We start from the raw sequence: 27,940 nt of genomic DNA on the forward strand, positions 1-27,940 counted from the left end.
GGAAGTTCTTCCTAATGTTTAGGTGGAATCTTCTTTCTTGTAGTTTGGAACCAATGCTTGGTGTCCACTTCTCTGGAGCAGCAGAAAACAACTTTTCTCCCTCCTCTATGTGACATCCTTTTATATATTTGAACATGGCTATCATATCACCCCTTAACCTCCTCTTCTCCAAGCTAAACATGCCCAGCTCCCTTAGCCGTTCCTCATAAGGCATCGTTTCCAGGCCTTTGACCATTTTGGTTGCCCTCCTCTGGACACGTTCCAGTTTGTCAGTGTCCTTCTTGAACTGTGGTGCCCAGAACTGGACACAGTACTCCAGGTGAGGTCTGACCAGAGCAGAATACAGTGGCACTATTACTTCCCTTGATCTAGATGCTATACTCCTATTGATGCAGCCCAGAATTGCATTGGCTTTTTTAGCTGCCGCGTCACACTGTTGGCTCATGTCAAGTTTGTGGTCAACCAAGACTCCTAGATCCTTTTCACATGTACTGCTCTCAAGCCAGGTGTCACCCATCTCGTATTTGTGCCTCTCATTTTTTTTTTGCCCAAGTGCAATACTTTACATTTCTCCCTGTTAAAATTCATCTTGTTTGTTTTGGCCCAGTTCTCTAATCTGTCAAGGTCATTTTGAAGTGTGATCCTGTCCTCTGGGGTGTTAGCCACCCCTCCCAGTTTGGTGTCATCTGCAAATTTGATCACGATGCCCTTGAGTCCATCATCCAAGTCAGTGATAAAGATGTTGAATAAGACCGGGCCCAAGACAGAACCCTGTGGCACCCCACTAGTCACTCTTCTCCAGGATGAAGAGGAACCATTGATGAGCACCCTTTGGGTTCGGTCAGTCAGGCATTGGTGGGTTCTTTTAACCTCACAGGTGACTGAGGAGGAAGAAAGCGGGACCGAACTAATGAAAAAGGTCTTGCTGCCATTTATTTAAAAACTCAAGATTAAGTCCACTTCACACAAGGCAAGAAAATCCCTATTGTTGACCATGTAGGCATCCAGATTTACAAAGTGAACCCATAAAGCATAATGCTTGACATCTCGATAGCAAGAGAGAATGGGACTGATTTTTAGTAAAATATGCTCAACTGAACGTAGTAAAATTCACTGCTTGAATACGGAGTTTGTTGCTCCTCTTTCTCATTTCTCACTTCTGTAATCCAAATACAGAAATGACATCGGCTAGGGCTATTGGATCTCTGTTTCCTGGAATGTGCATTCACTTTAGGGTGTACATTTCCCCCACCACTTTCTATTCTGTGGTATGTTCGGACAGCGACCTTCACGAGCGCTGCTTTCCAGCACGGGACTGCGCAATAGAAGTATTCAGGAAAGCCTTTCGGCGAGGCTAGTTCCCAGGTTAAACGGGCGCGGGACTTCAGTCTTAGAAAACGCGCAAGAGCGTGCAAAACGCAAAGATATAACTTAGCAAGGGCGTGTGCGTGTGAAGTCTCGCAGCGAATGCAGGCCAACGTGCTCCTTCAAGCCTGAGAGGAGTTCTGTCACGGACAGTTAGGCAGCTCTGTCCTGGCAGGAAAGGGCGTGTGGGAGCGGGCCCGCCCGCGGCCAGGTGCGCGCCAGGTGCCCGCGTCCCGCCCTGCCTCTGTATATATAGCCGCGAGGAGACGGGGAGCGCGCGCGCGCCTCTTCACCTTCTTCCCTTCACGAGCTGCTGCTTCCTGGTTGTTTTTTTTTTTTTTTTTTATAAACCCCACACTCATCTCTTGTTTGATGTTCCAACTTCAGGCAGCTCCTCAGTGACGCGGCGGCCTCCCCGTCGTGCCTTGGGCCGGCGGTTGGACGGAAGGCTAGGCCGGCGGTGAGGAGGAAGCCCAGCAGTAGTAACGGGCCATGGCCGAGCCGAGTCCGAAAAGGCTTAAGAGCGGCCTGCCCTTGTGCGCCATCCACCGGCATGGCAGAGCTCTGGGCAAACTCGTGAAGCAAAACTTCCCGGCCGTGGTGGAGGAAGGCCTGTGCGGAGTCACCGGCGCCCTGCTCGAGGTCGCCTACGTCTTGCAGATGCTGGTAAGGCCACCGCGCAGCGACCCGCTTGGCGCGCCAAGGCAGGCCTGGCGCGAGGTGCTGCGACTCCTTCGGCGCTCCGCCAGCGTCTCCTTACTCTGCGTTCGAGATGCCTCTTTTCAGGGCCAGGCGAGGGCTCGCTCTGGGTTCGCCTTTTCCCATCCTGCCTCACCTCGGGCCTCTTCAGTTGGGGTTCTTTCTTTTCTCATTTCTGCTCTGCATTTAGGCCTGACTTGCACGTCCACTATAGCTAGTGCTCCCCCCCCCCCTCAGGGTGCACAGTACCGGCACTTCTTTTTTGTGTTGTTAAAAAGTGTGACACTTACTGCAACAACTTCATGATGACTGCTGGCACCTATTTTTCTAGGGAGGGGGGGGGACACTGAGATAGCCGTTGCTTGAGTTCTTCTTCCTAAGCGGCAGCCATCAAGCAATGGATATGCTGGTATAAGATACCCCTGTTAAAAAGAGGGGTAGAAGAGGTGCACACCTGGGAACCCTTCCAGTAACCTCATGGTGTGTGGTGGTTAGTTCATGGCAAAGACACACTTTAAAACATTATTATGTACATAGGCGCCGACTCCATGGGGCCTGAGGGGGCCCGAGCCCCCTCAAAAATTCGCCCCCCAATAATTTAAGAAAATTATATTACTGCTGCAAAGAGGCGGGAGGGAGAGGAGGCCCCTTGGGAGGAGCGGGCAGGTGCTGGGGTGGCAGCGCCGGGCGGGGTCCGAGGGGTGGGCGCCCCCCTGCGCGGGCATTGCCTCGCCGCCGCCGTGGGTTTGGCTGGGCCGCCGGCCGAGGGGAAGCGCCAAACAAGGCCAGGATCTCCTTATTTGGTGCCCGGTTCCGGCTCCCGGGTGGCCTCCTCCCACCCGCTCTCGCTACCAGTGGAAAGAGAGACGGAGGTGCAGCGGAACCCGCAGCCTTTGCAGGCGCCGCCCAGCCGGGGGAGGGGAGCGCGGAGGAGCCCCGCGGGCCTGGGCCCGGCCAGCCGAGCCCTCCCAAATTGCGCCCCGCAGCCAGGATCTTGTGGCGAGGACCCCGGTATGGGCCCCCCCAATATTTTTTATAAGTCGGCGCCCCTGATTATGTACATCTTCTGGAACTGCTGTTGTGAAAACAGATTCTGGCTTGCATCATGGTAAAAAACTTCTTCCTTTGCTGGATGCAGCTGAGGCATGGCTTTTCTTCTGTATTAAACCAACATCTGCTGAGGTCTTTTGCTGCACATAAAGTGACTAAATCCCCACTCTTTCCACATGTGTGTGCCTGCATTCATACATAAGGCTGACAACATTTGTTGTTGTTGTTGTTTAGTCGTTTAGTCGTGCCCGACTCTTCGTGACCCCATGGACCAGAGCACGTCAGGCACTTCTGTCTTCCACTGCCTCCCGCAGCTTGGTCAAACTCATGCTGGTAGCTTCAAGAACACTGTCCAACCATCTCACCCTCTGTCGTCCCCTTATCCTTGTGCCCTCCATCTTTCCCAGCATCAGGGTCTTTTCCAGGGAGTCTTCTCTTCTCATGAGGTGGCCAAAGTATTGGAGCCTCAGCTTCACGATCTGTCCTGACAGCATTAGTTCATGAATAATAGCTCAGTTGGTTAGAGTATGGGGCTGATAATACCAAGATCCCAGGTTCGATCTCCAGATAGGACAGCAGCATATTCCTGCATTGCAGGGGGTTGGACTAGATGATCCTCAGGGTGCCTTCCAACTCTACAATTCTATGATTGTATGATTCTATTCTATCTGGTATACCCCTTTGCCACATATGGCCCTGTCCTCAAACTTAGGATGGAGGCCCATTCCCTTCCTTCTTGTCACTCTGCCATGCCCCTATTGTGCTATGGAGCCAGGCTCGCACTGCTTTTCAAATTCCCTCTCCTTCACAGATGCTCCTTATGTAAACCACCCATCCTTCATATGCAGAGCCAACCTCTTGTAGGGTCATGTTAAAATATTCATGTGTTGGAAGGCTATGGGAAAGAAATGACATTGTTTTGTCCACTGGGTAACAACTGGCTGTATACACATGGATTGCACACAACTGAATGGATGTATGCAGAATTATTCATTGTAACACCAAACTAAATTATTAATGTATCCCCCCCCCAAAATTTCAGGTTTCTATTTCATAAGGCAGTATTGTAAGTATTTGGGGGGTATGCCAAGTCCACTGTTTTGAGGGAGAGATATTCACGTATGCCCCATTTTGATGCCAGAAGTACTTTTTGTGAGCAAATACTTAACTAGGTCACTTGGATATACCCTAGCAATTTTGATACTGCCATGAATGAGCAGGTCAGACAGTACCACACATCTTATATATTATGGTACATTTTGCTGCTGTATGAAATTACTATATTGCTATATTCACTGTATTTACAATGTCTAATATTTATTTTAAGGTTGTTCATGGCATATAAATAATAATACGCATGGAAAATAATGGTTCAGCATTTACTGCAAGCGGACACTCATAAACTGATGCAAAGCTCCTGTGCAATCTTTCCCCTTTGTATAACTCACTTCTGTCTGTTGCTATCTGTCGTGATTTCTTTTTATATGAAGTCCTAATTTTGGACAAGTCCTGCATCTTAGGAGGCCCGGAACCAAGGAAGGAAATTTACATGCTGACTGACTCACTTTTGGATATGTGAACAGTAGTGAATCTGTCTTTAAGAGACTCAGTGCCTGTAAGTATGGGGGCAGAAGTCAGGCCCTTTTTACTTGCAGAAAATATGAGTGTTAAATGAGTCTGGTAGGCAACTGACGGTAATGAAGCTACACTGATTATATGGTAGAGTAAGAGAATCAAGGAATGAAGAGCAAGGATGGGGAAAGTGATGAAGCAAGGGAAGAAAAACTGACTCAGAACTTAGTGGTGGGAAGCTGTGACAACATCCTTCAGCTGTCACTGCATTCCTTCTAAAAAGAGAAAAGGGGAAGCTGCTGACAACACTGCCCTGATTAGATATAAGGATCACAATTCAAGATGACAATATTCTCAGAATATGAGAACATATTTTTCCAGCAAAAACAACGTGGAATGGGAGAATAATAGCCATAAAGTCCTATCTTCTCTGCAGGCACAGAATGTACTTGGGCAATTGCTGGAACTTAGTATGAATCTGGATCTGTTTCTTTCATATTGTTAATGATTTTCTTCATGTTTTAATGTGGTGAAGACCTTAGGGAGTGTTTTCTTATCTCACATATCTATCTGATTGGCCACTGTGAGAACAGGATCGTTGACTGGATGGGACATTGGTTTATTTGCCGGGGCTCTTCTTATGTACCTTTGAAGTTTGAAGGAGGGTAAACTTGGTAGGCAGTAAACTGAAGAGGCAGTAACCTGAAGTAAACTGAACATGAAGAGTAGCAGTGATCCAAGACCTGATTCTTACATTATGGAAGTGACATTGTTTCGATTTCCCTATGATTCCATTCCACGCACTGTTTTCAATAATGTAAGAATTCAGAAACCATGTGGAAAAATCAAGCTCATGTGGGAAAAACAGCAGTAACACCAGGGGCCAGATCTGGAGGATGGGGTGTGTAAGAAAGCGGTAACATGACACAGGATGTAACTATGGGAGAAGAATGGCAATCATGTTGCCTGTATATCCCCCTGCATAGTTTCCACTCTCCAACTACTACTCCAGAGGCAACAGCTTCTAACTTTCTGCAACAAAAGAAGTGACAAATGGCACAGCCATTCCTCATCCTTACAAATATCTGCTGTAGAAATATACAGCATCCTGATTCAGCCAGAGATCTGCATGCATAAGCAGTCTTGTGTGCATGTTGCATTTGGATGAGCATCCTTATTCACATCATCATGTGTACTTGAGTCCTCATACACTGACTAGATGCATCTTTGAATGAAAATATGCATCTGTATCATTCCCCACCACCACCAATTCAACTACTTTCAGTTTTTTGAAAAATATTTCAGATATTTCTGCATTCTGTAAAATTAACAGTGTTTACCTTTTTTGAATATAATTGTGCTAAATCAGATCCCATTCACATTAAGGCATGAGTGAGGAGTACGCGGCTCACCCTGTGTCATTGGGCTCCAGCTCCCTTTATCCCCAGCCAGAATGGGCAGTGGTCAGGGATTTTGGGAATTGTTGCCCAAAGACATGGGGGGGTATAGTCCCACCCCTAATTTCGAATATTAGTAAACTTTCTGGAAAACTAATTGCCCATGACTACAACTAAAACAGGTTATATGGTCTTTTGTCTGATGTACAAATATTTTTTTTAACTTAACATACACATACCCCATGGTACCTAATATGAAATATTGCTTCTATCTATGGCAAAAGCAAAAGTTTGTATTTTACTTCTAAAATATATCGGTTTTCCAGAAATGTTTTTTTCTTCTACTCTTTTTAAAGTTTAAACCTAAGTATTGTAAAATATTGTGCAATATTATTGTACTTTGTATATGAACTGCAGTGGGTGTTTTGCTTTGTTGTCTGTTTGAAAAATATAGGGTGAAATCTTTGATCATTCTGATATGGCTTTACCAAATGTTTCTAAATTCTTCTGGGACCGGGCTAAAGAGGAGAGGGAAGCAGCAGAAGCTCTCATACAATACCAGCATGATAGGGGAGGCCTCTACTGTACCAGAGTTATCCAGGTATGTGGCAAAGTTTGTCCTCATGCTAGAGGTTTAACTTCATAAGATATATGTCTCATGTAACAGATCAAAAAAGAACTCGCACACATATCCCTTATGGTGTGAGCTACATATGTATTAGCTACACCTTTTTCCATGTTAGCCTAGAAGCATAAAGCAAGAAGACATTTTTTTGGGGGGTCATATTTCTGCATGAACCCTAGCGGGTTTCATGCCTCTCACAGTAAAATGATAGGGTCAGATTTGGAGCTTAGCTTTCCCCCCCATACAAATTCAAATTTTATTTTTAGACATCAGTCTTATTGCACTTATTAAAGAGGGTTTTTTTTAACACCACTGTAACCATGATTTGAGTTCCTCCCCCGCTTCCAGAATGTGAATGACATATGTCCATATGTTAGCAGGTATAGAAGTGCTTTCACCCTGCCATCTCTTGCAATTCGAAGCAAATATGTGTGAAAATTATCTTGTTTTTCTGCTCCAAGGCAACTAATCTGGGAGACCCAGCACAATCCATATCCTGAATCCATATCCTTTGAAAATCTAGCAAATTTCATTTGATATCCGTTTAATCTTACCTCTTGTGGACATCCTTCCCTATGCAAGCAAGCAGCACCCACATGAACAGCACCATTCCATGCTTTTAGATCCCATTCTTCCTCCAGGGATCTGAGGGTAGAGTACACGGGTTCTCTTCTTTTTATTGGAGATCTGCATGGATCAATGTTACACTCATGCAATTTTATGCAGCTTCGTAGCACTATGGGTTGCTACAACCCATTCTAGGCTTTCATTACTTTATTGGCAATGAACATATTTTAGGGATGAATATTATCCACACCAATTATACAAACACTTGGCTAACATATCATCATATAAAAGCTGTAATAAGCTTGGTCAGCTGCCTTGTGTGCATATTCTATATCTGTATTCCGCAAATCTCAAAGATGTTGCTCAGAAGACAGAGGTAAGGGCATTGCAGCACAAGCAGTTCAAAATGTGGTGGAAACAATTGTAACTTCTACTATTTCCCATCTTTGTTCTGCTCTTTGTAATTCCAGAAACCACCCAGTGTGTTAATAAGCGGTGTGGCTGCAGCTCTGGAAGTAGCCCTAGTACAATGGAAGATGATGGCGGGCCATTTTGAAGAGCTTTATGCTCTGAGTATCAAGAACTCAGACCCTCACACTGCAAGCACAATTAAGAAGCAATTTCTAGCACCCAAGATACAGAAGATCAAGTTGATGGGAGATCTAATTACCAATGCTCGTAGGCTTAGGAATGCCCAGGATAGCAGAGGTGACCTTGAGAACTATCTTATAGACCGTCTGCAAAAAGAACTAAAGATTGGGACCGATTCAGAAGCACACTGCAGTCTCCATCCACCATTTCAGAAATGTACAGGAGCTGCAAATGGGCTACAGTTTCTGCGAGAGGAGTACCCTCAGCCCAGGAATGGGATAAGGCCAAAATACCAAGGCCAGTGTTGCTCCCTCTCTCAGCCTCGGTGGAAGGGCTTGCGGGAAAGAGATCAAAGGCAGGAGCACAAATGGCACTAGATTGGCTGGGATATGAAGTATGCCACTGCTGAGCAGTGTTATGATATTCATACATCTCTAAATTGTCCTGGAATAGTTGTCTATAGGTTGACATGATTTGTGAAAACAGTTTCCACAAACAGGGTAACTGTACCATCATGATTTGGTCATTGTTGATTGTTTTGTTCTGATACTATGTTTGAAAAAGCAATTATTCCACCATGGACTGCAGTCCTTTCTATGAGTGCAGGAACTCCTTACCTTCATATAAAAGCTATACTAACTCTTACCCACAATACTGAGCTCTAGACAATCATGTATCTAGTATAGTCAGGCATTAGGTTAGCTTGAATAAGTGCATAAATGATAACCTTGTATTTTTCCAATATGTAGTAAGGGTCTTTTATAATGCATTCCTTCAAAATAACAAGATAAATTAGATTTTAATATTTCAATTGTTGCCTTGATAGAAGTTTATTAACCTTACAGAGACTTCTATTTTAGTGTACATCCATTTTTATGAGATATATATATATATATATATATATATATATATATATATATATATATTGCTACATAGCTTAATGTAAGCACAATAAAATTGTTTACCTTGGTGCATTGTACTTAGATTTTTAAGGTGGTATTTTACTACGAAATATTTTACTACATATTTGATACGCCTGCAATAGCAATGATAATAAATGTTGAAAATTTAAAAATGAAATAACACTATCTTTTGTGATTTTTCATGATCAGCCACATGTTATGCTCCTGTTGGGAAGAAGCCACATATATGAATAAGACTTTTAAATAAATGAATTGAGCACACCCTCTGCAGTCACAGTGCTTAACCATGCTTGATTTCCATAACACAGGGTGGTGTTCAGGGAGCAGGTTTAGAGACCTTAATTCCCATATGTGGAGTTCTGTCATTCTCATGGGTGAAGATCCAGAACTAGGATACTGTTTCAATGGGAGAGAGGGGCAAATTCTGTCCTCCACCCCTGACAAATTACCACTAGTAGCGATTCTGTCATCGTATGTAATACAGTGGTACCTCAGATTAAGTACTTAATTCGTTCCAGAAGTCCGTTCTTAACCTGAAACTGTTCTTAACCTGAAGCACCACTTTAGCTAATGGGGCCTCCTGCTGCTGCCGTGCCGCCAAAGCATGAATTCTGTTCTCATCCTGCAGCAAAGTTCTTAACCTGAGGTAATATTTTTGGGTTAGCGGAGTCTGTAACCTGAAGCATATGTAACCCGAGGTACCACTGTATGTCTCTGCATAGAGATCCATTTCACTTTAATAAGGGCTTAATGGTGTCTAGATTGTGCCCAAGATAAAATATCATAATCGAAACTCCTTTGTAAGATTTAATTATTGGCATTGCTCCCTTGTCTCTAACACAATTGGTATTATTATTAGTAGTAGTAGTAGTATTAAAAATTTGTATACCGCCGTATACCTGTAGATCTCAGCGTGGTTCACAGGATAAAATCTCAGTATAAAAACACCAAATACATAATCAAAATAAAAACAAAAAGTAGTAAATAATTGTTCAAAAGGAATTGCAATGTTTTGCCTTCTTGTTTATGAGGACAAAAAAAAAATCTTATCTCTTCGCTGGACCAGTCCTGCCAATAGTAAGTTTGAGGGTGTCAAACATATGAGTGCAGGGAGGGGGTCAATAGCAGACCACACTGGGATGTCTCATGTTTCAGCACTGGTGTACAAATAGGTAGTGGCAATACATATGGAGCAAGGAACTCTTAATCTAGCATGGTGAGAAAGACTGATCCAAATAATTCTTAGATGGGTTGTTCCAACATTGTAGGCCAAAATTTAATATCTTGTAATAAGTTTAACTCCTGTTAGCTCACAATATACAAGTGGCTGGGGCAACCCAGTCAGATGGGCAGGCAGAAATTATTTGTTTTGGAGCAGGTCCTATTGATTTACGGTAAGTGGTACTGTACTTTCTTCCAAGTATAGGCTGAGAGTTTATTTCTGATGGCTTTCCTCAGATTATCCTTCCGACCTAAATTTGTCTCTTGCATCTTAAATTAGCCAGATGCTATTAACTACGGAGAAACTATTCCTCACAGGCCCACAAGATATTTCAGGCAGCTCCCATATTCATTCTATTTTACTCATACATAGATGAGAAATAACATCAAAATCGTGAGCCTTGCATGGTCTATGATTAAACCTCTCCATTCTAAGCACACTGAAAATCAGTGTCATGAAGTGGACGGAATGTCTGTCTTAGTCTGAGGAAGCTGAAGTTCATATCTTCTCTCCCTACAACCATGAAGCTTCTTAGGTAGCCTTAGGCAGATTACTACACCCCCCCCAACCCACCTCTCTTACCACACAGGCTTGTTGTTGTATGAGAGAGTCAAAAGGCAAACTGTGTATATGCTGCCCTTAACTCCTTAGAGAAATCGTTGGATATGAAATAAATAAAACTACACTCTCAGGTTTATTTGTTAAGTTTGCTGCATTTAGTCATAGCTCCTTCATGGAGGATACGACTACTAGTCACGATGGCCATATACTACCTCCAGGATCACGTAAGCATGCCTCTGATTAACAGTATTGTGAACAACAACAGGAGACGGTGACTCTCCTCATGTTCTGTTTGTAGGTTTTCTAGAAGCACCTGATTGGCCTCAGTAGGAAAAAAAGGATGCTGGTTTAGATAGGCCTCTGGTCCAGCAGGGCTGCCATCGAGTTCACTGGAGAATACTGAATTAGCCCACATGGTTATAGTTCAAAAGACTCTGCATCCTTTATACCAGATATTACCATCAGAACATATTATAGCCTACCGGAAGCTCAATTGTAACAGACCAAAAAAGACAAAAAGAAGACATTAGTTTAAAATCAAGGAAGATTTCACCTGCTAGCTACTGGATCATTTTAGAAAGAGAGAGGGAGCATCCCCTAGTGGACTATAAGTATAAAGCAATATTGAAAGAGTGCTGGTCTGCTAAGATACCAATCTTTGTCACTTTTCAAAAGGAATCCATACGAAACCTCATTCATTTTGAAGCCAACCTGAGCAGTTACTGAGCTTTTGAGTGTTGGCTTTTGTACAGATGTCCGGCAATTAATCTTGGGCTTCCGTTTGAGCCTGTGTTTAGCACACACATTTCAAGAATCACGGACATGTGGTTTGTTCATATATATCTAAAAGCTGACTGCAAAATAGTTTGCAACAACATACCACTGACTAGCTACTTCTACATATAAAAAGTGTTGACCCTTACATGTGCTATATTTGATGAAGAGAAGGAAATGGATACATCTATTTTTCTTGAGGTCACTGTGGTAAAGGAGACTAATGAATATTAGTCTTTTAGTGCTGCAGCAATTGTGCTTTGGAACTCCCTGCCTATTGACATTAGGCAGGCACCCTTGCTATATTGCTTTAGATGCCTGCTAAAACCTTCTTTCTTTCTTCAGTTTATTTATTGAATTTATATACCACCCTATACCCGGAGGTCTCAGGGCGGTTCACAGAAAAGATCATAATATATAAAATCAAAATAATACTAGCAAGACTACCCAGATGTATAACAATTTAGCCATCTATGTTTGTTTTAAACATAGTTTTTTGTGTTTTAATTGATGTTTATCTTATGTAAACTTTTATTTTTAACAGTTTTGCGTTTTTAGCTGTGTTTTATCAATAATTTTATTCTGTGCACTGCTTAGAATTTTATGATTAAGCAGCACACAAGGTTTTCAAAATAAAAATAAAATATTGCAACATAACCTCCTGTTTTTCCCATACATACATACCAAGGTGTTGCACACAGTAAATGGACCCCTGACATAGCATAGGTGGGTTAAAATTTGCTGCCCTTTGCAGCAACAGGTTTCTTCCCACTATATCTCCTTATCCTGGTGTTGATATTGGGAGACACCTTGAAATAGTGCAGTAAGCTGGGAGGTGGTTAAACTGTGACCTTGTCCGTGTTGGAGAGGACAGCACTCAAACACCCACCATCTCTGACCATTGCTGGCAGGGGCTGCTGGGAGTTGCAGGCCAAACAGCATCCATCAGGCCACAAGTTAGCCATCCCTGATCTAAGGGGCATAAATAACCAGCATCATGTCTTTGCTGAACGCAACAGATCTGGTTCCTATTTACAACTAGATGGACTCACTAGAATCAAAGACCTAGGAGAGCAACTACATATCACAACAACCTTGCTGCATGTAATACACCAAGTGCCTCAGGCTGCAGTTCTACACATGCTTAATGGTAAAGGTAAATGGACCCCTGATAGTTAAGTCCAGTGGCGAATGACTCTGGGATTGCGGTGCTCATCTCGCTTTACTGGCCGAGGGAGGCGGCATTTGTCCGCTCCACACACAGTTTTTCCGTGTCATGTGGCCAGCATGATTAAGCCGCTTCTGGCGAAGCCAGAGCAGCGCACGGAAACACCGTTTACCTTCCTGCCGGAGCGGTACCTATTATCTACTTGCACTTTGATGTGCTTTCAAACTGCTAGGTTGGCAGGAGCTGAGACAGAGCAACAGGAGCTCACACCATCATGGGGATTCGAACCGCCGACCTTTTGATCGGCAAGCCCAAGAGGCTCAGCGGTTTAGACCACAGCCCCAACCAGTTCCTCCATGCTTACATGGAGGTAAATCCAACAGAACACAGTGGGACTTAACTCCCATTTAACATTTTACAGCTGATCACTTTGCCATTGCCTGTCCTTCCCACACGTCTGGAAAAGTTGCTATCCTTATTTAGAGGATCTCTGCACCCCCTTTAAATTTCCGATCCTCCCCAATGGAGGTATTGGAACCCCACTTTATTGGGTAGCAACAACAGCCCTGTATCCTCAGCTGCTAGAAACTGTTGCAACCTCAGATTGTTAGGTCTTCAGTGGATATTGACTGAAGACAGGGTTTTCATAACTGTGACTGAAAAGCTCAAGCAGGCAGCTGGAAGGGACAGCTTAGGCTGCGGGGAAGCCTGGATGGGAAAGCAGATAATTTAGGAAAACGGACCCTTTCTTTGGCAAGTGTGAATAAGCATTTTCCTGCGCATTATGAAAGCGCATGAAACATGCCACACCAGTGACCAACGTGCAACAGCAGGCCTGAGCCTCCTCTGCTCTCGCTATAACAAAAAATCAGAATCTGTTACTTGATTTCTGGGCAATCTGAAGTAAGCCAGTTGGGGTTTTTCCCCTCCCAATTGTTTAACAATGATCACAGAAAACTTCTCCGCTTCCTCAACTTATACTACTGGGATTTGTCGGGGCTCCACATGGGCGATTGTGTGTGTGGAGCGACTGTGAGCTCAGTTCAGTTCTGGTACTCAAAGGAACCCCTGGTCTCGGAGTGGTTTAAGCGTCTGCCTCTCGCACCCAGGTCTGGTTACCGGAAACAAAGTCGATTCCACAAGCCTGAAGTTTGCCGGCTCCTGGGTTCCTTTATCAGCGCCATCCAGCTCCACTTAAAACGTGTTTAATTCACGTGTCAAGTCAAGTTCAACTGGGCTTACTTTTTGGATCTCCCAGGAACCTTCCTCACTCCACGCCAGAAAGAGCCACACTGCCTGCTTGGTGGTGGAGATTTACCCCCACAATAGTGCGATCCGATACGTGCCCAAGAAAATCCCACTGACTTTATTGAGGCTAGCTCAGTGTGCATTGAATAGCAGCCTCAGTAGGTGTAATACTTAGTAGCTAGAGAAGAAAAGGGAACGCGCTTTGGGAAAGGCCCATTTTCTCCCACTCGGAGCCTGAACGAAAGTTCCTACACGACTTGTTACATGACTCCATTCCCTGGCAAAAGTGCGCAATGCGATCCTAGGCTCCCTTTGGGGCATTAGAGGCCCGGTTTCCCCGTGCGCCCCCCACCCTCCACCTGTGGTTGATATTTTTACAGTTGTGGAACTCCTTCCTGCGATTAGAATTGGTTGGCTGGTTGCAGGTTAGCGATCGTGCACACCGGTGTGTCCCCTCCCCCTCCGCCCATATCTAATTTAAACACAGAAATGCCGCGCTAGCGCAAATTGGATTTTAAATGTACATCGTCGCTGCCTTCGAGGATCCAGATGTCTCCAGTCTGCGAATCGGTCACATCGGAATATTCGGAATAGAGGCGACTCAGTCACAGCGACTGCAGTGCGAAAGTTCTAACTGGAATGAATAGTGACCCGCCGGCTTAGCGACCTGCTCGGCTCTTATTAGACGCCCGTCGCTGGTGTTGGCGTCGAAGCTATAGAAGCAAATAAGAGAGAGGTGATCTCCATTCTGACGGGGAGCTGGCGGGGGCGAGACGCAGAAAACTGGCGTGGCGAGGAGAAGGAGCTGGCTTCGGTCAGATATAACCAGAAATTATCTGAAGATGCCTCTTCTTTTCTCACCCCCACCTTTTCAAATTCCCGCCTGCCGTTTGTCCGAAAGGTATCCTCACAATCCCACAGAAGGTAAAGCCATTAAGTGGGAACGTTTACAAGAACGCTTTCATCTTTTCTTATCTTTTTTTCCCTTTCTTTTAAAGAGCTGATGGGAGGGTAAACCTGGTTTATTCTGAGCCACAACACTTCTCAAATCACAGGAAACTGATATCGAAAGAAATAAAAGGCACAAATCGTAGTCCCGCGGATTTCAATGCAAGGCGTTTTAAAAACCCTGGCTTGATTTGTTGCAAGTGAGTTTCTAAAATTTATTTCGCTTTGGCTGGGTCGTGCTCCTACGGAGGAAAGGCACACTCATGCCCCTGAAATCGTTAGCGCACGTCGGTTCATGAACGGAATCGGGGACATTAACAGAGAACTCTGAGATAAACGATTTTTTGTGAAGCAACACACACACACACACTATATCATTAACACCTGATATTACAAATTCAGATCACCATCTCCCAACAAAGTAAAATAAAATAAAAAGCATAGGAACGTGAAACAAAATGAAATAGTTCCATAACACGATTACTTCGATGGGAAGGTCCAGCGGAAGCCCTTTCCAAACGGTGAAAAATGTTATTTAAGCATTTAGAGGAGAAAACCATTCTCCTAGAACGTCTTCACAAACCAATCAACATAATTGCCGCGTTATTTATTTTATGATCCCTGAAAAACGCCAGATTACGACCTCTCTCACACACTCTTGTAACAGTAAGTTTCCACCCCCCCCCCCCCCACCTTTCGCTATATATTTGGATTGTACAGTATGTAACTTCTTGAACGGATGATTAATATAGATCGTTGATTACTTGTGGAGAGAGAAAAGAACAGCCTCGAACAAAACCAAAAACCAAAACACAAACTATTAAATTGGCAAACATCCCCTCCTTATTACATATCTGCCTTTATGCGTTTCGCAAATGACCCAAGGAGCCCGTGCAGCACTTTTTAAACGAATTAAAACCATGGCGCGATCCTTTTTTCAAGAATGCCATCTGGGCAAGTGGGAGCGGGAGATCTCACGCAGAAAATAAAGTTTTGCATTAAAGCGAAGCGCATGTGATCCCCCCGCCCGCCCGCTCCCCCTCGAGGCTCTCTCTCGGACGGCTGCTGTTTGACATTTGCAGCCACTTTCCCCCAGCCTTTTGCCGGACAGGGGCTTTCGCCGCCGTCCAATCCGGGCGAGGCTCCCCCTCCCCTCCCTCCCCTCCCGCCCCCTGCGAGACCCCAGCGACTGGCTCGGCGAGGCCGAGGGATAGGCCGGCAGGTGGAGCAGAGGTGGCCTCGGAGCAATGCCCACCCCCGCTTCTGGGATAAATAGAGCGGTTTGGATGGCATCCGCGACGGGCATTTCGCTTTCCCCATGGCAGGCTGAGCAGAGCAAGGGGGAAAGGGGGACCAAGAGTGAATGAAGCCCCCTTTCACAGCAAGCCAGCGCCTCCCTCTCCTGTCTGACCCGGGAAAAGAAGCGCACCGACGTCTGGCTCTGCTGGAGTCGTCAGGATTGAAGCCCGCTCGCCCCCTCGGGGTCTTTAAAGCCAGGCGCTGAGCTCCGGGGTGGACAATCCGGCCCCCTTTCTCGCCCTCTCTTTCTCTCGCTCTCCCTCCGTCCAGCCTCTGTGGAGTCATTCCTCCGCCGCCTGCGCCCATGGACGTGCTAGGCCACATGGAGATCACCGACGGCTCGCTCTGCTCCTTCTCGGCCGCCGATGACTTCTACGACGACCCCTGCTTCAACACGTCGGACATGCACTTCTTCGAGGACCTGGACCCCCGGCTGGTGCACGTGGGGGGCCTGCTGAAGGCCGACGAGCACGGCCACCACCACGGCCACGAGGACGAGCACATCCGCGCGCCCAGCGGGCACCACCAGGCGGGCCGCTGCCTGCTGTGGGCGTGCAAGGCGTGCAAGAGGAAGACCACCAACGCCGACCGCCGCAAAGCGGCCACCATGCGCGAGAGGAGGCGGCTCAGCAAGGTCAACGAGGCCTTCGAGACGCTCAAGCGCTGCACGTCCACCAACCCCAACCAGCGCCTGCCCAAAGTGGAGATCCTGCGCAACGCCATCCGCTACATCGAGAGCCTACAGGCGCTGCTGCGCGAGCAAGAGGACGCCTACTACCCGGTGCTGGAGCACTACAGCGGCGACTCGGACGCCTCCAGCCCCCGATCCAACTGCTCCGACGGCATGGTGAGTTGCAGGTTTCCGCGCAAACGCAGGCCGTCTGCTTGGGTAGGTGGGCCGCCTTGTGCTTGACTTGGCTCCCATGCCTATGAGAAGCAGGCAGCCCACAGGGGCGATTTCTATCTTTATGATAGCAAAGCGGGTATCTCTTAAAAGCCTGTCGGGCATGTAAGTGTTAAAGGTGCAGGAGCTGTACCCGAAATAGAACGGCAGTTCTAACTCTTAGATTTCTTTCTGTGTCATGATCTAGTGAGGGAACGGAGGTGAGACGCTTACCCCTTTCTCTTTTGTCTTGAGCCAAACCAAGCCCAATAATCTTATTTTCAATGTCATGACAAAGCCCGGCGACATGCCACCTCTGAGTAATCACAGTCCCTCACTGGAATATAGACCAGGAGAACTGGGGGCATCACTTCCTAGAAGGCTTAAGTTCCCTTCATCTCTTTTTCAAATAAATGAAGGCTTCACCTCCAAGCACACCATCTTCTGGGAGGAAGCACCATTGAGATCAGTGGGTTAAAACACTGAGCATCCTGCTTTTCTGCTGTGCTCTGGTCCCACTGAGAGGTTTCCTTGGCTGGCTGAGCCCTCCAAAAGAGGGGCTCCTCTTCTGCCAAGTGTAGGAGATTTCTTCTCTTTCTCTTGGGGATTGTGGTGACATGGCTCCTCCAGTATACTCCCAGGGAATCTGGGATACAAGGAGAAAACTTCTCTCTCTTCTGGCACTATTAGAATAGATAGACCTGATGATCAGAGGAGTGAAAGCAATTTCTCAGGTCATAATAAACTAGTTAGGCTGCAAGCATACTTAGGAGTAAACCCAAATGAATTCTGTGTAATTCAATTCTCAGCAAACAAGCACTGGATTGGGACACCTAAACCACCACTTTTATTCATTTAGTCATGAACTCTATGAACATAGGCTCCCACTGGGATATACAGTTCAATGAATAAAATAATACAATAAAAAGCAATCGGCAACATAAAACACTGTGGCACCCATGCAGTTTACTGATCAAACTGTAAACCAATGAACCATAAATATTGCCCTGTCTTTTTGCTGCTACAGAATGGCCTGAGTACTTTTCTGAAGCTCATGTCCCCTTGTCCTCCCAGGGCATAGTGTCTTGCAAGGAGTACTGTAATGTCTTTATGCTTGGAGAAAGAAACAATAGCCTTCTTGCTTAGTTCTGCTGTGATTTCTTGACACTTGGGAAAGAGATACTTACTCGCTTCTATGGAATAAAGTTGGGTTTTTGAGACAGTGGCTGGTAGCGTATATCAAGCTCTGATCTCATGCGGCCCTGCAGGAAAGGGGCAGTTGAAAGCAGGTGCTTCTATAACCATGGAGTACAACCATCTTTAGAGGGCAGCCATTAAAACGCTTTAGTACATAACCAGTGTTATTTACTATGCAAACCTATACATGAGTTCAATGGAACTTGCACCTGCTAATCCAGGGGTTATTTTATTTCTGAGCAGATATGTGCAAGTTGGAGTTTGTTTGGGGCTATAATGGGATGGATAGGACTATGGCAAGATATTTAGCGACTGGCTATAGCTAGCGGTGATGTACAAAGCAGTGAGGACCATTGTGCTAATGGTGGCTAGTGGCCTCATGACAAACTGTGCATGTGTTAGGTGGTGGTGGAGGAATGCACCAAAGAGAGGCAATGTTTATCTTTGAGAGAGAGAGAGAGAGGTTTTGAGTGGTAACCAACAGCATGCATTAGGGACAGAGGCAGGGAGAGAGACAGAGTCCAGTACTTAGTACTGGAAGCAGGAGAGATTTAAGTGAATTGGAATTTGCTACTCAAAAATTGCCTGTCGCCTCCTGTTCCATTGTATTCCTTACAACACTGAGTGAACAAGCTTCTTCTTCTTTAAATCCCAACATGCTGAGGTGACTGGAGCATTGAGTTTGGACATGGCAGGTATAGATACAGAATCATCCTCAGGTTTATTGGTTCATCTCAGTCCCAGTGCATTCAAAGGGTTGTACGTAAGGGGACATAAGTGTAGTCACACATACACACACCCCATAAGAAGTCATGATAGGAATTTATACAGTTGCTGAGTTTGTCTCTTGCCAAATGTAGCAAAGAGCAAATGTATGTTAGAAGTCAAGAGTCTTAAGCATAATGAGAAAACCACAAAGAAAGAGGTTAAAGGCTCATAAAACCCTTTAAGGCAGGCATGGTCAAACTTGGCCCTCCAGCTGTTTGGGGACTACAATTCCCATCATCCCTGGTCCTGTTCATTAGGGATGGTGGGAGTTGTGGTCCCAAAACAGCTGGAGGGCCAAGTTTGGCCGTGCTTGCGTAAGGTGACTTTCCTCCCCTTTTCATTTAAAGGGCTGGATTGTTATACATGTGTTTCCTGGAGCAAACACATAAAGTGTGAATGACATGTGTGCACCCTTAAGCACTCCTATACACATTTGGACACCTGGTAGCCCTGATCGTATTTCTGACCTAATGTCTTGGTTTTGTTTCCAGCTGGATTACAGTGGACCCCCTTGCAGCTCCCGCAGAAGGAATAGCTATGACAGTAGCTACTATACAGAAACACTAAATGGTAAGTATCTGCCTCGTAAGAAATACATTATTCTATATTATGCTCTCCAAACACAGGATACACTCACAGACTTTGTTCTCCTTTTTACCCATGTGTGGGTATTCTGAAGCTCGTTTTTAAAATTTCAAATATTATTATTCTTACTTTTACTACTCTGATCATTATTACTATTATTATTTTGATGGATGCCTTTTAATGTAACTTGTACATTACATTTTTTTAATTATAGACCACAATCTTCTTTTTTAAAAAAATGGCAATTGGACCGAAACTTTAAAATTATTGGGTGCTTTTTTGCCTTCAAAGGCCATTGTGCAACTTAAATTATACTTTATTTATTATTGTGTTTGCTTATTACTTTTTCACCTCACCTTTCCTCCCAAACGGAGACCACAGTGTCATGCACGCAATCCAACATAATAACAAAATAAAACACTAAAGCACTCATATATAAAAACTGTAATAAAACAATGATACATGTCCCAGCATTCAGAGTTTTGAAAACAGCAGCCCCTCTCAGAAGGCTTGGGGGAAAAACAGTGTTTTTTAGCTTTTGACAAGAAGATGCTATCTATGTGGAGAAAGGAGGTGTGTGTGCCACAGACAAGGTGGCAGCTGTGGGCAGGGTGGCAAGTGAGCCCTCCCCCTTATTAATAAATAAACCTTTTAAATAACTCATTTGGCTTTTAATTTCCATTGACACCTCTCAGAACTGTATGGGGCCTGTTGATTCAGATATGAATAGGTGTGTGTTGTTGTCAGTGGGGACCCTATGGCAAGACAGCTTCTCCTTGGTACTGCTTCTGAGACTCCCTGCTCTCCTTGTCCTCAGATTCAAAGCAAGGGAAGAGTTCGGTCATTTCCAGCCTAGATTGCTTGTCGAGCATCGTGGAGAGGATTTCGACAGACAGCACTGCCTGTGCCAGCCTGTCCACAGTCGAAAGTGGAACCGAGGGGAGCCCCTGCTCACTCCAGGAAGGGGCTAGCCTGAGCGAGCCTGGAGCCCAAATCTCCTCTCCAGCTACCTGTACCCCTCTCCCTCAGGACAATGTCAGCAGCAGCAGCAGCAACCCCATCTACCAAGTGCTATAAAGCCATGGGGGACAGAAACTGCCAACAGGAGTGGATCTCAGCCGATACACTTAAGCCTGCCTTCTGAAGATCGAAAAAGACAGTACTTGTGGGTTTTTGGTTTTCCTTACCAGTTTTAATCTGTATCTAATGATTCCAAGCTTGCATTACTTCAAAATACACTTATTTATTGGTTATAAACGAAAGCTATTTGTATATAGAAGAACTTTAGAATTGCATACCATGAAATGGCTAATGTTGAATCTGTGCTTTTAAAAAGGGGTATCCTTAAGTTTGAGGGTCTTCTCAGATCCTATGAGGAATGAACTCTTGAGGCGATCCTGCACAAAGGTTGCTTAACTACCACTGATTTCAGTCTGACTTGGCCTACAATCCTATGCCCACTGACGTGGGGTTAGGCCCATGTAAGTAACTCAGTGGGACTTACTTCTGAGGAGGCATGCATAGGATTGCACTGTTAAGCAACCTAAGGCTGCACTCTTCTTATACACACTTGCCTGGGAGTAAGCCTCATTGGAATCAGTGGGACCTAATTCCGAGTAGACACATTATAGGATTGCAGCCTTCCTTTCTCCTCAGAAACATAGACATCCACGTATATTTTTTAAAAAAAGGTTGTGGACCATTTTTAAAAATACTTATTTTGTATACTTGTAAATAAGAGTTGCTTTGCAAAAAAAGAGAGAAAAGATTCCAACAAAACAACCCAAAAAAATTTACGTATTTAATGTTGCTTGGTTTGTCGTGCCAAACTTTAACTTTATATATTTATACAATGTGGATGCTGAGAATGTTTTCAACAGTATTCTAAATAAAGAACCTTATTTATAAAACTGCTGGAGTTATTCTGCCTTTGGTTAGGGAATTTCCTTTTTTTATTTTTTTAGGTTTTCAGTTTTACAATTACATTATTTTCCATTCTTATACAGTAGTTCTTTTAGACTTCCCACCCAGCATTCCATAACATTTCTTTGTACATCTTGCTTAGTTGCATATACATTAATTCCTTCACCTTATTTCCCACATTTTCATAACCTTAATATTGTCAACTGTTGGTCACAAGGTATCCCCTACCTGAAATTTATACAGTGGTACCTTGGTGTACAACCATAATCTGTTCCGGAGGTCTGGTTGTAAACCAAAACAGGTTGTAACACAAGGTGCGCTTTCGCCAATGGGGCCTCCCCTCCAAAATTGGTTGTAATATAAAAAAATGGGTTGTAATAAAAAAAAAAGGGGACATGCACTTCTGGGTTTGACGTGGTTGTAATCCAAAGCGGTTTCAAACCAAGATACCACTGTATTTGAGATCAATTTTTTCTAAATACTCCCCTAGATGCCTTCACTTACTCCTCGTCTGTTTGTCTCTTGATTTCTTATTTTAGATGTCGTACTTGCAAGCTCTGCATATTCAATTAATTTATTTAACAATTGTTCTTTTCCTGGAGTCTCTCTTTGTTTCCAATACCTTGTGCATACTATCCTCGCAGCTGTTGTGGGCTTTTGTGATAACTCATTCCCATGTATGCCTAGAATGAATTCTTCCGGTTTTTTGGGGAATATGAGTTAACCTTTTTACACCATTTCCCAAAATTCCTTTCCCCGGTTGCATTTCTACCATAAATGAATGAATGCAACCTCTGCGTCTAGGCATTTCCAACAAAGTTTTGAACCTCTTTTGTACATTTTGGCCCATTTAACCGGTGTCTAATACCATCTATACATGCAGAGAAGTTCATTGTTGAATTCCATAATTTTTCCCATGCAACATTTTCAATATTATGCCCAGTATCAATGGCCAGTTTTATTCTTGCCTCCTTTATGAGATCATCTTTGGTATCCCATTCTAACAATAATATATATATTTTTGAGATTAGTTTTTTTGGGGGGCCCCATATCACTTTTTTCAAATTCTGAAGCCTCTTGAACAAATCCTCTTTCTTTATCTTTTCTAAACATCTCCTTTGTTTGAAAATATTGAATCCAGTCAGGTATCCAGTTAGATATCTCTTGCTGATCTCTTAGTTTTATATTGCCATCTTTGTATTCAAGGATGTCTTTATACTTTCCCCAAGTCCTATCCATATTTAACCTTTTTACTGCAACTGCTTCTACCAGTGAAATCCAACCAGGAGTCTTTCTTTCTAGGATATCTTTGTGTCTCATCCAGACCATATATAAACTTCTTCTAATCACATGATTATAAAAACCCTTGTGAACCTTAGTTTTTTTCATACTATAGGTACACGTGCCACCCATAAATCAGATTGGTCCCTTCTAAAACCAATATATTCACATTCTTCAGTTCTATCCATTCTTTCATCCAGCTTAGACAGGTTGCTTCATAGTAAAGTTTCGGATCTGGGAAAGAAACCCACCCCCTTTGCTTTTCATCTATTAATTTTTATTTTTATCCTTGGTTTTTTCTTTTGCCATAGGAAGTTTAATATATTTTTTCCCCATTTTGTAAAGCAGTTGGAGTTGGATATTACAGGTAATGATTGAAATAAAAATATCATTTGGGGCAGGACATTCATTTTAATTACAGATATCCTGCCCAGAAAAGACAGGTTCAGGCACTCCCCTTTTTGAAAGTCTTTTTTCATTTCAGTCCACACTCTGTTATAGCTGTCTTGAAATAAGTTCAGATTTTCGGATGCAATCCAGACTCCTAAATATTTAATTCTCTTTCCCACTTTGTTTCCTAAGCCATTTCCCAATTCTTTCTTTCTTTGGTTATTTATATTCTGAGTCAGCATTTTCTTTCTGTCTTTATTAGTATAAAATCCCGCCAGGTTGCTGAATGTTGTAATAACTTCCAAGGCTGTTGGTTGGCTTTCTGAATAATTCTCTACTGTTATAACTGCATCAACCACAAAGGCGTTAAATGTATATATTCTCTGTCCTATCCATATGTCCTTTATTCTCTCTTCCTCCCTTATCTTTCTTGCAAGTACTTCCAATACCAGATTAAACAATAGCGGAGATAAGGGGCATCCTTGTCTAGTACCTTTTAAAACTTGAAATTCTGAGAATGTTTTCAATAGTAATCTAAATAAAGAACCTTATTTATAAAACTGCTGGAGTTATTCTGCCTTTGGTTAGGGAATTTCCCCGTTGCTTTCAGTACAGTGTTAGCAAATGCACTTCTCATTCAGTGAAGAATATTCACTCTCCCTATATAAAAATAAGGTGAATTACAGTGCAAACTTACACCTGTCTACTTTGAAGTAAATTCAGTTGACTTCAATGGGACTTACACCAAGATGTAGGAGATTGTAGATTGATTCCATCCTTCTCTGGTGGATGATATTGATGGCCATCGGCTAGGAAATCAAGGCTGCGAGTTCTTGCTGTGTGTGGCCACAGTCTATAGTACACCATCTTCAAGATAATTTAGTCAAAAGGTATGATGTCATAGAGTTGTAGCATTGGGAGCATCTAGTCCAACCCTCTGGTATGTAGGAATCTCAACAAAAGCATCCATGACAGGTGGTCATTTATTAATAAATTCATTTAAGACCTTATTCTCTAATGACATTCTAGGTAACATCCAGGCTGCATTTCAATCCATACAATGTTTTGCTAATGGCTGTAGAGAAGGAGGGGCTAACCAGATGTTGCCTTCCAGATGTTGCTGGACTACAGCTCCCTTCATCCCTGGCCAATGGCATGCTTTTGCCAAATATATGCAATTTATTGTAAACACAGGTTAGTTAGAAAACTGCATCCCAAAATTTGGATACGTGTGAATTTCAAAGGATGGTTATGTTTTCGGTTCTCACATTGTTTTGGAAAGTGCAGGTTTGATAAATTCTGATTTAAATGCAAACCGAATGGAATTTCTCACCCATCCCTACTTCAAATTGCAGGGCCGCTTTCACCGATGTGCTGCTTTTGTGTGAGTTGGCATAGAAGTTAACACTGAGGATCTTTTGAAGCATATTGGGCTTCTTATTCATGAGCAGATCATATACAATAGAGATGGGGTTCTTTTAAAGTTCTTCAATACCATGAGAATCTTTCCTTTTTTTGTTTGGTTTTGGGTAATTATCAAGCTCTGGAGACTTTTTCTATTGTTGTTTGTGTGTGTTCTGTGTAAATAAATATCTGTCTTTTTGTAAGTAAGATAAATGTTTGAGGGTCACCACATATTATTGTTGTTTTCTTGATTATTATTTTTTTAATCATAGCTACATGTTACTTTAATCACTTTAAACACTTTAAATGTATGAAGTATTTTAAACTCCTTCTTCAACTGAAAAAGGCTCCCAGAGTAGCTTACTATGATCAGGATTAAGATGGTCTCTGCCCTAAAATCTAAAAGACACGGCACAAAAGGAAAAGGAATTGGGAGGGAGGAGGAAAATAAGGAAACACAGGCACTAGTTCTTAGTTCAGAGTTCTTTCTTATCATTGTTAACAGGGAGGGTATGCGACATCTCTGCAGATTCGTCTTCTCTAGCCAACGGATGGGGCCAGGTTGGTATTTTCCTTGCCATGAGATTATAATATATTTGTACTTTCTTACGAGGAATTGGACAGAAATTGCAGCAAAATTTTGCTTCACCACCTTTGGTCGCTTTTTTAATTTTACACTAATGCATACTGAAAGCAAGTAAAATTGCAGCACGTGAAGCTGAAGCCCTGAAACTCTCAGTCAGAATATTTGTGACACCCTGTTCCACAAGTATTCCCGGATATTGAATTTCAACGATTTATTTTAGCAACCTAAGTTTCCACAGCCTGGTTCTAATGTTACAACAGAGACCACGCATGCATTTAACACATCCCAAAATAGGCCTGTTAAAACACATACACAAGGGCTGCTTCATTTGTGACACACACACACACACACACACACAGAGAGAGAGAGAGAGAGAGAGAGAGAGAGAGAGAGAGAGAGAGAAGTATGTACAATGTCACATTACAATGCCAGGTAATTATTATAAGGATAGTCAAATGGTCAGTCGAACCACCACATGGCTCTATCAGGCAGCTAGGTTCTAACTCCATCTCAGGCTCTTCCTTCCTCCCAGCTACCAACTAACATTGATGAGACATCAGAGTAAGGAATGATTCCAAGGTGCCTAGAACCAAAACCCAACCAAGAATCCTCTCCTATTGTACTTTAAATGCCATCCACTGCTTTGAGAGCTGGTCGCGGTGGAGGGAGGGAAAACAACTTCACTGTTCTCTCAGGTAATGTGAACACACGCCGAGTCTTCAGGACCCAACAGAAAACCCATCTAAACCATGAGAGTTTGCAACCTGTTGTTGTTATTATTATTTTTCACACAGAGAGTTGTTTTCAAGCAGCTGTGCCCTTTCACCTGGCAAAAAAGGAGAGCAGGCAGGTTGAGTTCAGTCCATGATATTTTAATAATCGCCTAAATAAAGTGTTTTAAGCTTAGTACGACAGATTAGTCAACTTGAGAGGCTGCGGCCACACTCAGAACCTTCCTGGTAACAGATTTAGCAGCGGGGTTTATCCTCACATTTTTTCCCAAAGGTCAAGAATGCTGTCATATTCTGTATGAGTATGATTGAAGCTCAAACCAGGGTAGTCATTTATGTAAGCTAAAGCAGATGATGTCGGTGTCACTGAAATGTAGTGTCAGTAGATAAGCAAACGATGAGCATAGTTAATGCGGAGTGCTATTTAGAGTGTGCTGTATCAGAAAATCTGAAAGTCCCTAAAACTATAAGTACAGCAGGATCATCCCCTACCAAGCCCACAAATAGTGATGACCATTTATTCATTTATTTTGGCAAGTGCTCCAGAAATGAATTCCAGAGGCAGTGCAACAGACAGCTCACTTCACCCCCATGCCTTGGTGTGGTTTTTGCTCCCAATCTATGAACTAGGGAACATCAGGCTTGAGCAGAGGGAGAGCAGGGAATTTGAGCTACTCCACTGGCTTCGCTGAGACAGCAGCCCCATTTGGCTCCTGTTTCCAGTTCACACTGCCATTATAAAAGTACTAAAATAAAACTTTAAGAAGTAGAGTCTGTTTGCCTCTTTCTACTTCATCTCCTTTCATTTTAGGTGTTGTGTCTTTTAGACGCTAAGCTTGTGAACAGAGACTATGTTGCTTTTTATGGATTATGATCAAACCTTTTCAGCTGAAGAGCAGGGTAAAAAGTATTTAAACAGCTAATATGCTGGAGAGGTGGGAAGGAGTATTGACCGCACTTGGTGACACAGCCAGACCTTTAAAGCCCTAAACAGCCTCAGCCCAGTATACCTGAAGGAGCGTCTCCACCCCCATGGTCCAGGCGCCAAAGGCCTTCTGGAGGTTCCCTCGCTGCGAGAAGCCAAGTTACAGGGAACCAGGGAGAGGGCCTTCTTGGTAGTGGCACCTGCCCCGTAGAACACCCTCCCACCAGATGTCAAGGAAATAAACAACTATCTGACTTTTAGAAGACATCTGAAGGCAGCTCTGTTTAGGGAAGTTTTTAATGTTTGATATTTTATCACTTTATTATTATTATTATATTATTATTACTATCTGTTGGGAGCTACATAAAAAACTATTATTATTATTATTATTATTATTATTATTATTATTATACTCCCGTCTGCTCTGTGCCATTTTTTGACACTCTTTGCTCCACAGGCTGGCCAACACTGTCTGAAGATTTCTAGTCCAGTGTTACTTTCCAGCCTTATACAATGTTCACAAAAAGGTCAACATGATGCCCCTCTCTTTTATGGCACACAGAGATAGACTGAGCACAGGAAAATTTCATTAGACTGATGCCTGAAGTGACCACTTCATCTTGCTTCATAGTACAGCTAGCCCTGTAATTTACATGCAGCGGTGGGAGAGAGACCTGTGGCCTTTTATTTGTTGTTGGGACTCCAACTCCCATCAGCCACAGCCAGCATGGCCAATGGATAGGTATGATGGACGCTGTTGTCCAACAACATCTGGAGGGCCACAGATTCCCCATGGATGGAGTTGAAGAACCATATAGGTGTAAATGATCTCCCTGCCATAAAATCCTACCACATTTTGTATGTCAGGATCAATTGTAGGAATATTGTTATGGGTGAGTGGCCTGGTGGAATGAAGGGAGTAAGAGAGTGGCAGGTCCTGAACTTGGTCAGCATTATGGGTTTAAGGTACAAAATTCAATGAGCTCATACAAGATGGACTCACAGAAGACAGAGGTATTCAGACCTACAAATGAACAGGGGCTGCCAACTTGGTGACTGCAATCACAAGGGCCTTCATTGGTGGTCCTGGAAAGGAGCCCCAGACACTGAACTTTCATTTTTTGTATTTTTTAAGTAAGTCACTAGAGTGTTATGAAGCAAGATGTGCAAGTATTTCTGGCTGTTCCTGCCTAAAAACAGTGTTTTTAGCTGCTGCTTCTTCTTCTTCTTCTTCTTCTTCTTCTTCTTCTTCTTCTTC

At 43.6% G+C, this 27,940-nt stretch overlaps 2 protein-coding genes across 2 annotated transcripts; both read left to right on the top strand.

Moving 5' to 3' along the window:
- Nucleotides 1–1,630: 1,630 nt before the first annotated feature.
- LOC310833167 (ferritin light chain-like) lies at nt 1,631–8,949 on the top strand. The gene is made up of 3 exons (XM_083715603.1): nt 1,631–2,031; nt 6,538–6,684; nt 7,746–8,949. Exons 1-3 carry the CDS (start codon nt 1,858–1,860, stop codon nt 8,241–8,243), a joined length of 819 nt encoding a protein of 272 aa, XP_083571729.1. The 5' UTR covers nt 1,631–1,857; the 3' UTR covers nt 8,244–8,949.
- Nucleotides 8,950–15,915: 6,966 nt separating this feature from the next.
- Nucleotides 15,916–24,671, top strand: MYOD1 (myogenic differentiation 1). Its single transcript, XM_083754485.1, has 3 exons — nt 15,916–16,856; nt 19,349–19,427; nt 20,260–24,671. Exons 1-3 carry the CDS (start codon nt 16,314–16,316, stop codon nt 20,517–20,519), a joined length of 882 nt encoding a protein of 293 aa, XP_083610611.1. The 5' UTR covers nt 15,916–16,313; the 3' UTR covers nt 20,520–24,671.
- The last annotated feature ends 3,269 nt before the right edge of the window (nt 24,672–27,940 follow it).

The sequence above is a fragment of the Podarcis gaigeae genome (genome assembly GCF_964106915.1).
Source record: "Podarcis gaigeae genome assembly, chromosome: 1".
In the NCBI taxonomy this organism is placed as follows: Eukaryota; Metazoa; Chordata; class Lepidosauria; order Squamata; family Lacertidae; genus Podarcis; species Podarcis gaigeae.